The 14,422-nt window shown below is 49.7% G+C and overlaps 1 protein-coding gene across 13 annotated transcripts in view; it reads left to right on the top strand.

Annotated features, from left to right (window-relative positions):
- The window catches only part of CCDC57 (coiled-coil domain containing 57), a 115,090-nt gene that overhangs the window by 34,330 nt on the left and 66,338 nt on the right, over positions 1 to 14,422 (top strand). For 8 of the 13 annotated variants that reach the window (XM_068529723.1, XM_068529728.1, XM_068529719.1 and 5 more), the window contains 5 exons: positions 1,260 to 1,418; positions 3,423 to 3,585; positions 3,985 to 4,119; positions 10,126 to 10,348; positions 11,014 to 11,166. In XM_068529723.1, the coding sequence (XP_068385824.1) occupies positions 1,260 to 1,418; positions 3,423 to 3,585; positions 3,985 to 4,119; positions 10,126 to 10,348; positions 11,014 to 11,166 (833 nt within the window). The remainder of the gene's footprint in view (positions 1 to 1,259; positions 1,419 to 3,422; positions 3,586 to 3,984; positions 4,120 to 10,125; positions 10,349 to 11,013; positions 11,167 to 14,422) is intronic. The other 5 variants (XM_068529729.1, XM_068529727.1, XM_068529725.1 and 2 more) reach the window with 5 other exon arrangements.

Raw genomic sequence — 14,422 nt, 5'->3', positions numbered from 1 at the left:
CGGGGTAGGGGGGTGATGGCTCAGGCGGTAACGCGAGCTATGGGGAGCGGCAGATGAAGCTTCGCTGGCTTGCCCGCCACTCACCTCCTGCTGTGCGGCCTGGTTCCTAACAGGCCAGGGTAACCAGCACAGTAGGGACTTCCCTGGTGGCTCAGTAGTTAAGACTACACGCTCCCAGTGCAGGGGGCCCAGGTTCAATCCCTGGTCAGAGAACTAGATCCCACATGCATGCCGCAACTAAGAGTTCACATGCCACAACTAAGGAGCCCACGAGCCACAACTAAGACCTCACGCAACCAAGTAAATAAATAAAATAAAAATAAATATTTTTTTAAAAATTATTAAAAAAAAAAAAACCAGCACATCAGCCTTGACGTTCAGGCCTGTTTAAGCTGAAATGTTTAAAGAAGCTTCCCACGAGGGCACCTGCTCCCTTCTCCTTCCCATCTCTGCTCATGTTTGGATGGAGCTTTGTCTGAGGCTCAGGGCAGCTGCACTCGGGACTTTGATCCAAGGCCTTATCGGCTGACAGCCATTTGCCTTCCCACGGCTTGTCCACCTCTGCACCGCACTCCGTGGCCCACCTGTGGGCCTGTGGCTCTGGGAAGTGGCCAGTGCGTGACCACAGCATTTACCCCACAGCATGCTGAGTACAGATTAGGAGGGACACAGGCCAGGGCTGCAAATAGGGTGACCACCCTGCGAGCTTTGTGTGGTTAATATCATGGCTACTCTAGTCAATATCTTTAGGTGTTTTTTCCTAAAGTTTTTCTTCTTGGGAGATTTATCAGATTTTTGGTGATTCTACCAAGGAATGTAAAGGGATTCTGTAGAACCTTATCTTACTGTTCAATTTGGAGATATGTGTTGAATGTCTCTATGTGGAAGGGCTGTGCCGGGCATGGCAAGGGGTGCCCAGGTGAGTCAGATGGCACTGGTTCAAAACCGTTGGCTCCGAGAGACACGCCCTGGCACACGTTTCCCCGCGCACCTGGCGTGGGCTTGGCATTCTGCAGGTGTTAGTCGATGCTTGGGTTGGTGGGAGGGATGGGTGTATATTTCTTCTAGGGTAGGACCATTTCTTAATTTAGGCAAGGAAGTCTCTGCCCTGATGAGTGTGAAAGAGACCCTGATCTGTAGCATTTCCTTTGAGGGCTGCGTGCATTTCCTTTGAGGGCTGTGTGTGTGTGTATTTGTTGTAAAAGAGAGCTCGACTGAGAACCACGCCCACATTCATGTAGCTTCTCTTCTTTGTTTAGACTTCGGGAAGATGCGTCAGCTCTAAAATCCCGCTGGGATGCCCAGATTGCTCAACTTTCCAAGGAGATGGTCTCCAAAGACCTTCAGGTTCAGTCGCTGCAGGAAGAAGAGGTGAAGCTGAAGGCACAGCTGGCCAGATGCCAGCAGGACATTGGAAGGTACCATGTGGTGGGGGAAGGGGATGAAGATGGGGCGGCGGGGTGGGTGGTCAGAGGAGGCCTTTCCCACAGAGCGCGGTTCTCGGTCTGCACCAGGGCTGTAAAAGTTGTGTGTGCCATTTGGTCCTGTGTCAGGAATCACCTCTGAGGTCTTTTGTCTGACTGTTAGTGTCTTAGTCTCTTTTCCTATCAGTTGGAATGAGCACTTGGCTAAAGATATATTCTCTTTCTTGAGAAATCATTGAAATATAATAAATGTACCAATTTTAACTGTACAATTGATGAATCTCGACAGATATGTACATAAGTATGCAGTATAACCCCTACTACAGTCAGGATATAAAACCCTTCCATTGCCCGAAGTCCCCTCACACCCTGGCACCTGCCGGGATGCTTTCTGTCACTGTGGGTTTCTCTTGATCTGGAATTTCATCTGCGTGGAATCCTACAGTTTACAGTCTTTTGTGTCTGGTTTCTTTGGATATTTATTTGAATATTCAGGTTTTCTATTTTGTGTGTGTGTGGTGCTTTTGGTAATTTGTATCTTTCAATGAGTTTGTCCATTTCATCTAATTGTTGACTTTATTGGCATAAAATTGTTTATAGTATTTCTTTATTGTCTCTCTAATATGTGTAAAATCTGTAGCAGTGTCCTCTCTCCTTCTTGATACTGGTGACTTGTACTGTCTCTTTTTTCTCCATCAGTCTAGCTAGAGATTTATCCATTTTACACATCTTTCCAAAGAGCCAGCGTTTGGTTTCATTGGTTTTTCTCAATTGTTTTTCTGTTTTCAGTTTCGCTGATAACCTGCTCTTATCCTTATTATTGTCTTTCTTCTGTTTCCTTTGCTTTAATTTGATGTTCTTTTGATAGCTTCTAAGGCTTTCCCCACAAGGTCTCATCTGCCAGGAAGGCTGGTGGGTTTTTTATTTCAGACATTTCACTTTTCATTTCTCTCCTCATTGTGTGTGTGGTTGCCTTTAATCTCTGAACATATTCACAGTAGCTGTTTTAAAGTATTTTTCTGCTAATTACATCACCTCTCTTGAGGGTCTGATTCTGTGGCAGCCAGGTCCCCCAAGTAAGTGGGTCTCACTCAGCTGGAATCAAGGTGTCGGCCGGGCTGCCCTCTCTTCTGAGGCTCGGGCTCCCCTTACCAGCTCATCTAGGTTGTCGGCGGAGGTCAATTCCAGCGGCTGTGGGTCTGATGTCTCTGTTTCCTTGCCGGCTGTCAGCCGGGGTTGTCCTGGCCATGTGGTCCTCTCAGCACGGCCAGCAGGAGAATCTCCCTGCAGTGGGCAGGACGGAGCCTTACTCGGTGTCCCCTGTAGAAGGTGTTACCATCCCGCCCTGGTCACAGCCCTGCCCACCGGGGGAGAGGCCTTCCAGCGATCTTCACCCTGCGTTGCTCTGCGTGGCTGACGAGAAGCCTCGTGCGGGTCCGGTTCTCTCCCCCATGCACTTTTCTTCCATCCCAGCCGGTGGTCTGTACCTTCCCCATGGCGTCTGAAGCCCCTCCTGTCCAGCACTCGGAAGCTTTCAGGCAGAAGGCACACATCCCTCTCCAGCCATGGTGGATTTCTTCCTATTTCCATGGTTATTTCCTCCTTCCATTCTGATTTCTCCCAACCCCCGGTAGATGGACGCTGGTCTTCTGAGTTCTGTTTGACCTTTCAGCTCACTGTTGACTATCCAGCTGTGTCTGCTCTGCTGTGAACCCTCTCGCGTTTCTCTAGTGCAACCATTTTCTTGTTTGAGTTTGCTGGCTTTCTTCCTGTCTCCTCTTACTGAGTTTGACCTCCTCTCCCACAGTGCTGGGTTTCTCGGTGTTGGGAGACCCGGCCGCCTGCTCCTCTCTGAACCTGGGCCTGTGTGAAGGTGTAAGCCAAGCCTGTGAACACGGCCGGCGTGGGGGCCCAGGAGGGGCGCCTCCCACCTCAGCTACGTCACAGCCCAAAGGGACCTCAGGAAAACGTTCAAGTTGGTGGTTTTCACCCCCGCAGGTACAAGCAGCAGCTGTCTCTGGCCGTAGAGAGGGAGCAGAGCCTGGAGCGTGACAAGGTGCAGTTGGAGCTGGTCTGGCAGCGCCGCTGCGAGGGTGTCGAGCGAGAGCAGTACCAGCGGACTGAGGACTTGATTCAGGGCCTGACTGTGGCCAGAGACCAGGTCTTTGCTCCCCAGGGCTGTCTGACTTCTTTCTGCAGAAGGAAGGGCTGGGAACGTCCACTGCGGTGCGTGGAGCCCGGCTTGGGCCCTCACCGAGTTATCCTTTGCATTTGAAAACACTCAGCCTCACTGAGCAGTTTGATTTATAACAACAGGACTTAAAGTGATAAGATGAGTCCCTGCCCATAGCCTTTCTCTAACGGCCAGTGCAGCTGCCTCTGGAGCTGGATCAGCACTTGCTGTGCTCTGCCGGCTCTGATGGCCACGTATTTCCTGGGGTTTCTCACCCGAGTGTCTGCTGTCTGCTTCCCAGCAGGATGGGGAGCTGGTCTGGACCCTGAAGGTGGCACTGCTTCCTTGTAATCCTCCCAGGATGAACCGAGTCTGTGTTTTCCCCAGGTTGCGGCCAAGCTGCAGGAGACAGAGCGGGTGCTGTGTGGCCAGGAGGTGGTGCTGAAGGCCGTGACCCGAGAGAGAGACCAGGCTGTGCAGGCGCTGGGGACACGCGGACTCCACCCTGAGGAGGAGGCGCAGGTGAGGGGCCGCCTCCTGCTGAGCCTCCGCACGGCTCTTCCTCCCAAGCCCCTTGGAGACACCCACTCCCCCAGCCAGAGGGAAAATATGCCAAATAGAAGCAGCACTGGAGGCAGGTCTTTTCAGCCCTATTTCTTTTAAAATGACTGTTTGCACAAACAAGGGTGAGGCTGAGCCTCAGCCAGTTAACGGGAGTCTACACTCAATCTTTGTATCTTCAGCATCTGAAATATCAAAACCCCCCAAATTCAGATATTGCACCGTGGCAGACAGTAACACAAAGAACCAAGAGGTTAGAGCTTTGTCCCAAAACACACTTCTTCACACATGGTGAGTAAGCCATTCAACATGCGACGACGGCCGTTCCTCTCATAAAGCACAGACTTCTGCTTTGCACTGGCCAGAGCCTGATACTGACTATGGGATGCCTGCGGGTTGAATGGTGGCCCCAGAAGACATGTTCCGGTCTCAGTGCCTCAGGATGGGACCTTCCTTGGAAATAGAGTCTTTATGGATGGAATTAGTTAAGATGACATCACTTGGGAGCAGGGTGGGCCTAACCCAATAGGACTGGTGTTCTTAGAAAGGCACACACGTGAAGACAGACACAGGAGGAAGGCCACGTGATGACAGAGGCAGAGAGCGGAGCCTTGTGTCTGCGGGCCGAGGGGTGCCAAGGACTAGCGCCAGTAAAACCTGAAGCCAGAAGCGGCAGGATTCGACTCAGAGTTGCAGAGGGGGCACTTGCTTCCACTGAGGGGGACCCTTGGCGCATGCCTAGAGTTTGGCATTACAGTGAACACAGCCCATGTCTTGCCTTGCCTCTTGCCTTGTCCCCCGTCCATCCAGGGCTCTGGAGGGAAGCCCTGTCACCGGGCTGCTATGAAATCTGGGCAACCCGCAAGGAGAAGTGCCTTCCAGAGCTGCACCAGCAGAGCTTAGCCCGAGCCTGTCTCAGACATGACCTTCCTGGTTCAGTGGCCCATTGTTTCAGTAGTTGACCTCTGTCCATCTGTGGAAAGTCACTTACCCGGTCGTCCAGGATAATGGAGCCACTGAAATCCTTAGGATGTTTCCAGGGGTGCTGGCCTCTTCCCACCTGTCCAGCTGTCCACCTGCAGAGGGAGGATGGACGTGGCACAAGCTGCGTCTCCAGGCGTCCACCAGGCCCTGCTTGTGCCTATGTGCGCGCAGCCAGACTGTCGGGAGTGCAGGTTGTAGCTCATGTGTCCTTGCTGGGAGGATTCGTGCTCACTGCGGGTGGAAGGTGGCCCTGGGGCCTCACTGCGACCTCTGTGGCTGGCACTTGCCCGCAGTTGGTGCTGGGTTGACCTAGCGTTCATGTGATGGAGGTGGGCTCCTGCCAGCCATGCTATGTGGGCAGTGACTGTCCTCTCTGTACAGGTGACTGCGCAGCCCCCAATCTGGCCACCCTCAGAAACCTCGGGAGCTTCCGAAACACACCCCTCTGAGTCCCAGCAGGACCTACTAGGCCCGATGCCTTAGGGGTTGAGCTCCGAAAGGCACATCTGTTAACAAGCCCCCGGGGAGATTCACCGTCAGCCAGTGGTCAGGCTTGGGAGCACCCACGTTCCCAGGAGGAGAGGTGGGGCCGACCCCAGCCTCCAGAGTCACCTGTGGTCCTGGGGGCTCACAGCAGTTAGTCTCTGCATGGGTGCCTTCCCTAGGACACATAGAGAAAACAAATGCCTCTTTTTTTTTTTTTTAATCAATGAGCCCCCACCCCAATTTTTCTTTGTTGTATTTTCCCCCCAGGCTGGCATTTTAAAAGAAGTCATTTGTTTCCAAGCACCAGCTCGGCTGGCCAGGGAGGCCTCTCATGGCTGGTTGCCTTGTTAAGTAAACAGGGGCTTTAGAAATGGTCTAGGGGTCAGAAACAAGTGCCCCGCCCATCCCATGCAGAGTGGGGAGATGCACACCTTTGTCCTGTACAGAGGGGCCCAGCCACGGGACCCCGGAGACAAAGCGAGTGGGGCGCGGCAGAGCAGCATCCCAGGCACCTGCGAATGTGAGCTGGCGTGGCGGTCTTGACAGAGAGATGTGGCTTCCAAGCCAGGACCCGGGGTGGGGCAGAATGCTGCACAAGTTCCTGGCTGACCCAATGGAATGAAGTTTTTTGAATCCTGCAGATAATAGCAAAACACTTGTGCTCCCCCTACAGGGCCTTAATACTGGGAACAGGTTAAGGATGTGACCACCTGGTAAAGTGGCAGGTGTGGGCGGACAGCAGTTGGTGCTGAGTTCTGCAGGGATGAGCCCTTGGCAAACACTAAGGCAGGAGCAGTGAGGGAATCTGTCATACACTGAAGTCAGAAATAGAGGCCGCCAGGGAGCAAGACACTGTGCTTCCTGGGGAGTGATGAGCCCATCACAGATTCCACTGTGCAGATGGGCAGGCTCTTGGCTTTGGCCACATCTTCTCCCTCGCTTGGTACTAGTTCCGAGCACGGAGCCTCAGCAGAGCCGTGGTGATCACCCCACGGAGACCAAGGCACCACCGTCGGGCAGGCACTACCAGGGCAGAGACGCAGCCACAGCCGCAGGGACAGAGGATTCGCCTTGCAGCTGGGCTGCACTGCGGCTTTGAGGTGGATCCTGTTGTTCAGGACAAGGAAGCTGAGGACCTGAGAGGAGTGGTCCCTGCCCCACAGGTGGCAGAGGGAGAATGTGAGTAGCACCAGCCAGCTGCACACTCACGGCCCCGACCACACTGCTGTCTGCCTGAGTGGGAGCAGCCTGAGGCTCTGCCACGGAGAAGGTGGGAAATGTCCCAGTGGGCACAGAGAGGGAGGTCGGGTGTTTGCAGCAGGAGCAGTGGGGCCAGAGCAGTGGCTGGAAGGAGACAGAGCAGGTGCATAGCAGAGCCAGTGGTGGCTTGAAAAGCTGGGAACTGTGAGTAACAGAAGAAATAGCTTCATTCTGAAAGTAAAAGTAATATGTGGCCACTGCAGAAATTTTACAATTTTAGTTCAGCACAGTGTTCTCTGGAGTCAAGCGGGCCCAAGGTTCACCCCAGCTCAACTCCTCCTTGGCCGGACCTCTTGGGTCCCCTGTGGTGCCTTAGTGGGAAGTTGGTGACAGCGTGTGTCATGTGCTTGCTCAATGCCAAGGCTGAGCGTCGTGGCCGGGTCAGACCTGTGGAGGCCACGTGCGTGTCTGTCATCAGCATGTGGCTGTGTGGTCGGGTGGCCCCCGAGAGCTCGGGTCTCTGTTTCCTCATCTGTGTGACGGGTACCCCTGGGAACGCTTGGCCCACTGCGGGTGGATGTGAGCTCTGCAGATGTGAGCCAGCATCGCTTGGAACAGAGAAGAGAACAGATCGTGTCTGTCCGACAGTCAGGCGTTTTAGTGTTATTTCCTTCCAGCCACCTGTATCTCCATATCTCATGTATGTTCCTGTGCCCATACTGTGTTCATATAGCTCAGGTCATGCTATATAACGTTAATTCTTTTTTAAACTTTCCATAAATATTTCTCACATCATTAAAATTCTTCAAAAATGCAGGACTTCCCTGGTGGCACAGTGGTTAAGAATCCGCCTGCCAATGCAGGGGACACGGGTTTGAGCCCTGGTCCGGGAAGATCCCACATGCCACGCAGCAGCTAAGCCTGTGCACCACAACTACTGAACCTGCGTTCTAGAGTCCTGAGCCGCAACTGCTGAGCCCACGTGCCACAGCTACTGAAGCCTGCGCGCTTAGAGCCCACACGCCACAACTACTGAAGCCCGCGTGCTCTAGGGCCTGTGTGCTGCAACTACTGAGCCCACGTGCTGCAACTACTGAAGCCCACGAACCTAGAGCCCATGCTCTGCAACAAGAGAAGCCACTGCAATGAGAAACCCACACACCATGATGAAGAGTAGCCGCCGCTCGCCACAACTAGAGAAAGCCCGCATGCAGCAGCAAAGACCCAACGCAGCCAAAAAGAGAATAAATCAAAAATAAAATTCTTCAAAAATGCAACTTAAATGGTTGTGTACTTTATTGTATGACCATGCCATGGTTTACTTCATTGTTCTCTCACTAATGGCCATTGGGATCATTTGCACAGATTCTTGTAATGCTGCATGGGCATGTTTGTGCGTCTCTGAACTTGTTAGAAGCTCGCGTTGTGTTCACATAGTCTTGGTCTCTCTCAGCAGGACTGGTCAAAGGTCCTCGCGAGCCTGGCTGGTTTGCTTTGCTGGTAAGCAGGATCCAGCAACCAGTCGGAAAGTCAGAAAGTCTTGGGATGGGACCTAGGCCTTGAGTGGGGAGTGAGCATGTGCTGCTTCCTAGGGGAGGACCTTCCTTCCTGCCCATTTGGAGGTTAGTGTGCTGATGGGGCAGCCGTGGAGGAGAGGAGCCTGGTGCTTTCTGCAAGCAAACATCCACAGAGGGCTGGGTTGTGCTGGGCCCAGACAGAGAACTAGGCAAACCACAGGCTCCCTTCCTCTGTCCCCTCTTCTCTGGCACCCAGTTCTGTACAGGCAGTGTCTGAAGACAGTGGTTTCATAGAATTTGCCTGTTTTCTAGTTGTTTACAGCCAGAGGGCAAGTCCCGTAGCAGCAAATCCCTCATGGTCAAAGGCAGAAGTCTCTCTTGCCATCATTTTCAAAGGAGATTTTCACTCAGGGTGACAGGTTTTTTTTTCTTTCTGCATATAGTTCCATTGTCTTCTAGATTTCATTGGTTCTCATGAGAAGTTGTCAGTTTCTTGTATTTGTTCTTCTGCAGGAACATAATGTGTCTTTTTTTCCTCTGGTCGCTTTTAAGAGGTTTTCTTTATCATTGTTTTTTAGCAATTTGACCATGATGTGTTCTTTGGTGTGACTTTTTTTGTGTTTATCTTGCTTCAGGTTTCTTGAACTTCTTGGATCTGTGGACTTACATTTTCATCAAATTGGAAATTTTTTTGCCAACAAGTTCTGAATCCTTTTCTGTCCCCCACAATGATCTGGGTTAGTGTGCGTCTGCTTCACATTATTCCGAGGTCACTAGAGCTCTGTTGTTATTTGTTCTTTTTGGTTTCTTTCACTCTGTGCTTGAGTTTGAATACTTTCTACTGCTATGTGTTTATGTTCCCTCATCTTTTCTCCTGTAGTGTCTGATCTGCTCTTAATCCCATCCTAGCCAGTGAATTTTTCCTTCAGACAGTATATTTTCCATCTCTGTAGATGCTATTTGGTTCTTTTTTGATATCTTCCATTTTTCTTTTTATGTTCATTTTTTTTTTTTAAATCCTGGAGTACATTTATGGGAACTGCTTTAAAGTCCTTGACTGCCACTTAGCATGATGTCTTCATGGTCCTTCCCTGTTGTAGCATGTGTCAGAACATCATTCCTTTTTATGGCTGAGTAATGTTTCACAGTGTTACCCTTTGTTTATCCATCATCTGTTGGTAGACATTTGAGTATTTCCATTTTGGCTACTATGAATAATGCTGCTCCAAACATGTGTACAGGTTTCTGTGTGTATGTATGTTTTCATTTCTCTTAGGTCTATACCTAGGAGTGGAATTGCTGGGTCGTATAATAGCTCTGTGTTTACTTTGTTGAGGAACAGCCAGACTGTTTTCCACAGCAGCTGCACCATTTTACATTTACAAGCCACTGCGTTCCTTTACCTTTTACAGTGCACAAGGATTCCATTTTCTCCACATCCTCAGCAACACTTGTTACCGTCTGTCTTTTTTATAACTGCCACTCTAATGGGTGAATGATGGGTTTCTGACTAAAAAGGAAGGGTCCCCAAATTTCTCAATAAAAGTTATCTTTGAAAAACAGTGGTCTTGTCTTTATGAAACACAGAAGAAAAAGTTTCTTCATACTTCTGTCAACATTACCCACCTCCAGGACAGATGACGGGGAGCAGGGACGGGGAGCAGGTGGACGCAGATGCAGCCAGCCTCAGTGCACAAGGGAATCATTGGTTCTTGGCTGTGACCATTTTCTCTTCTTTCTTTTTCTTTTTCTTTTTTTTTTTTTTTTCCGTATTTGACAGATGCTTCTAAGGCATCAAGAAGAAGAAATAAGTAAAAGTTTTCCATCTACTGTGATCCAGCAGCTACAAGAGCAGAACACAAGCTTGCGAAATGTTATTGCACAAATGAGGAAAGAAATGGAAACTCTAAGTGATCAAATTCTTCCTTCTGCCCAGTTAGGAGGGGAGACCTCACAAACAAGCCAGCCTGACCCAAAGGCAGCCGCTGATTCAGCTGTACCTGGTGAGTGAGGGGGAGAGGGAGAGAGGGAGAGGGAGGATGAGGAGCCATCTCTACTGGGTCCAAAATAGGCTTCACTTGGAGTCTTATAAATGAACATCCCCTTTGATAGATTACTTCAAAATATGACAGCTGCTTTTCCTCCAAGGGAAGGGATCTTAAGTCAAATATTTTATATACAATAAAAACTTTTTATTGGTAAGTGGAGGGAAAAAGTGAAGGATACACACTTGACACACTTAAAAACCAGAGCCAGACTTGGACCAGGGGCTGGGTTGGCGTTGTGCTCTCCTGGAGTGGGCAGGTGGGGCTAGGGGAGCAGGCCCTTCCTCAGGGGAGCATCCAAGCCCCAAAGGTCGCCCAGCCCCATGCTATTTGGAGCAGGGTCTCGAGGGGTGGTGAGTGGAGGGGCAGCGCCTGAGACGGCTGCACTCAGGATGAGATGGTTGTGTCTGTGCGTCAAGGGTTGCAGGACTGAAGGAGGTTGAGTGTTTGCTCCTGATCGTGGGGCCCCCTCAGAGAGCATGGCGAGCTGGTCTCTGGAGGGGAGGGTATCACACAGACAGCACGGGACAGTACTGAGGGTCAGGCAGGGGAGGGCGGGGGTGGTAGATAAAGGGTGAGAGTGTAAACGCATGTGCCTGTGTGTTTACTGGGTTTTTTGGAAGATTATGTTCTGGCCCTTGAAGCAGAAATGCGAACTCTAAAGCATAAATTTAAAACATTGGAGGAACAACTAGAAGATGTGTTAGATCCTTCGAAGACGACCTCGTCCTGTGCTGGCGTTCAACCCAGTGTCCTGGCCTCCACGGACACCACCGGTGAGAATCCTTGTGTCGTGTCATGTGCTCTGCCCAGTGACTGTCCAGTGACACAGCCTGAGGAGCTGTTGCAAATGTGCCACCCCCGGAGCCCCTTGTCCTCCTCCTGAGCCAGCCACTGTCCTGACTCCTCACCCTGTGGCTGAGTTTTCATATAAGTGGAATTACACGTGTGTACTCTTGTCTGGCTTCTTTTGAGCTGCAGTATGTTTTGGTTGATGGTCAGACTGTCTCCAGACTATTCACACCATTTCCTCTCCCAGTAGCAGTCGTGAGAGCCGTTGCTCTGGTTCCTGCTGACACAGCACAGTTGGCCATCTCCTGTACAATATATCCTTGAATCTTATTTATTTTATACATAATAGTTTGTACTTCTTAATCCCCCACCCCTATCTTGCCCCTTCCCCCTTCCCTCTCCCCACTGGTAACTACTAGTTTGTTCTCTGTATCTGTGAGTCTGTTTCTTTTTTTGTTATATTCACTAGTTTGTTGTATTTTTTGGATTCCACATATAAGTGTTATACAGTATTTGTCTTTCTCTGTCTGACTTCTTTCACTTAGCATAATGCCCTCCTGGTCCATCCATGTTGTTGCAAATGGCAAAATTTCATTTTGTGACCAAGGAGGCAAGAATATACAATGGAGAAAGGACAGCCTCTTCAATAAGTGATGCTGGGGGGGGCTTCCCTGGTGGCGCAGTGGTTGAGAGCCTGCCTGCCAATGCAGGGGACACGGGTTCGCACCCTGGTCTGGGAAGATCCCACATGCCGCGGAGCAACTGGGCCCGTGAGCCGCAATTACTGAGCCTGCGCGTCTGGAGCCTGTGCTCCGCAACAAGAGAGGCCGCGATAGTGATAGGCCCGCGCACCGCGATGAAGAGTGGCCCCCGCTTGCCACAACTAGAGAAAGCCCTCGCACAAAAACGAAGACCAAACACAGCCATAAATAAATAAAATAATAAATTAAAAAAAAAAAAAAGACCTAGGCCTAGAACTGCCAATTCATTATTAAAAAAAAAAAAAAAATAAGTGGTGCTGGGAAAACCGGATGGCTACATGTAAAAGAATGAAATTAGAACACTCCCTAACACTGTATACAGCAATAAACTCAAAATAGATTAGAGACCTAAATGTGAGACCAGAAATCATAAAAGTCATAGAAGAAAACATAGGCAGAACACCCTGCCATAAATCTTTTTTTTAAATAAATAAGCAACTATTTTTTTTAATTAATTAATTAATTAATTTTTAAAAAATTTTTGGCTGTGTTGGGTCTTCGTTTCTGTGCGAGGGCTTTCTCCAGCTGCGGCAAGCGGGGGCCACTCTTCATCGCGGTGTGCGGGCCTCTCACTATCGCGGCCTCTCTTGTTGCGGAGCACAGGCTCCAGACGCGCAGGCTCAGTAGTTGTGGCTCACGGGCCTAGTAGCTCCGCGGCATGTGGGATCCTCCCAGACCAGGGCTCGAACCCGTGTCCCCTGCATTGGCAGGCGGATTCTCAACCACTGCGCCGCCAGGGAAGCCCTGCCATAAATCTTAGCAATATTTTTTTGGATCCATCTCCTGAGGCATTGGAAGGTCTTAATTTAAGAGAAACTTATCCGTCAGTCTGTTGCTCTGTGGTTGGTCCAGGATCACAGGCTTGTTCTAGTCTCCACTTTCATTACTCTTAACTTCCTTTTCCGACAACGAGAAGCCTGGCTCCCGACCTCCTCAGTACATTACTTCTTCTATCCAGTTCCTGGGTGTGAGCAGCCTCCCTAGCACGGAGGCCTTTCCCCACATGGAGGCCCCACCCTTTTACCCAGGCCCTCCCGGGCTCTGACAGCCAAACCAGGCTGCCCTCCACCCTGACACCCTCGCCTGCTGGGCCGCCAGCCCCCAGGCAGATCGCCCACAGAGGGTAACCTCCTGCCACCGCCCATCTGATCGTTTATGGGGTCCATTGTTCAGGAAGGAAAGGAAAGGGCAGGCAGGACGCTCTGCCTACCTAGTCATCTTGTCCCAAATAGTGGATGTTTTATTTTTGTCTTTTCCAGTGCTGATAGCTTTTACTTTTTTCTCTTGTATTATTTCCCCTGAGTGGAGTCTCTAGTACGATGTTGATCATAGCTGGCTTTCTTCCTGATTCCAGAGAAAAACTTTCAACACTTTAAAGTTTAATATTTACTTTTTTTTTGTCAAATTAAGAAGGTTTCTTCCTATTCCTATGGTAATACAAATCTGTATGTTTTTGTCATGATTCTATCAGTTTTTGCTTAATGTATTTTGAAGCTTTGTTGTTCAATGTATGTACATTTATGTTTTCTTGGTGAATTCACCTGTATATCATTATGTGGTGTTCCTCTTCATCCTGGTCATTTTCTTTCCTCTCAAGTCTACTGTCTGATGCTAATTCAACCAGTCCAGTTTTCTTCTTTTTTTTTTGGCCATGCTGCACAGCATGTGGGGTCTTAGTTCCCTGACCAAGGATAGAACCCTAGCCCCCTGCATTGGAAGCACAGAGTCTTAACCACTGGACCACCAGGGAAGTCCCAGTCCTGCTTTCTTCTGATTGGTGTTTGCATGTATATCTTTATCGTCCATTTTCTTTTAACCCACCTCCATCATTGCATTTGAAGTGAATTTCTTGTAGGCAGCATGTAGCTAGGCAGTTCTGAAATCCATCTTGTGATACTTTAGCCGATGGGTTTAGAGTGTTTGCACTTGATGTAATTGTTGCTGTGTCAGGAGCCAAGGCTGCCATTTCACATTTGTTTTCTATCCATCAGTTTCCTCTTTCCTGCCTCCACTGGGTTACTTGAACATTTTTTAGTGTTCCACTTTAATCTAGTTTTTCAGTGTATCTCTTTGGGTACTTTTTCTAGTGTTTGCTCTAGGGATTACAATATCTTTACTTACCACAGTCGACTCGTGTCAACACTGCAATTTCAAGTAGAATGTGGGGATCTTACCACCAGTCAGGCCCCATCACCCCCTTTATTGTCGCAAATACCACCCCTCTGTACATCGAGAACGACATCAGACAGGATCCTCGTTCTTGCTTTCAACTGTCAAACATAATTTTAAAAACTCAGGAGGAAAGGTATGGTCCATTCTTTTCCCAGATCCTTCCCCTTTCCATGACTCTTGATTCCAGGTTCCTTCTGTCTGAAGCACTTCCTTCAGCAGTTCCTTTACAGCAAGACTGCTGGTGACAAACTCTTGGTTTTTCTTCATCCGAGTTGTCTTTATCTCACCTTCATCCCTGAAGAGTATA

This window comes from Eschrichtius robustus, chromosome 20 (genome assembly GCF_028021215.1).
Source record: "Eschrichtius robustus isolate mEscRob2 chromosome 20, mEscRob2.pri, whole genome shotgun sequence".
NCBI lineage: Eukaryota > Metazoa > Chordata > Mammalia > Artiodactyla > Eschrichtiidae > Eschrichtius > Eschrichtius robustus.
This window is presented reverse-complemented; position numbering and strand designations above follow the sequence as displayed.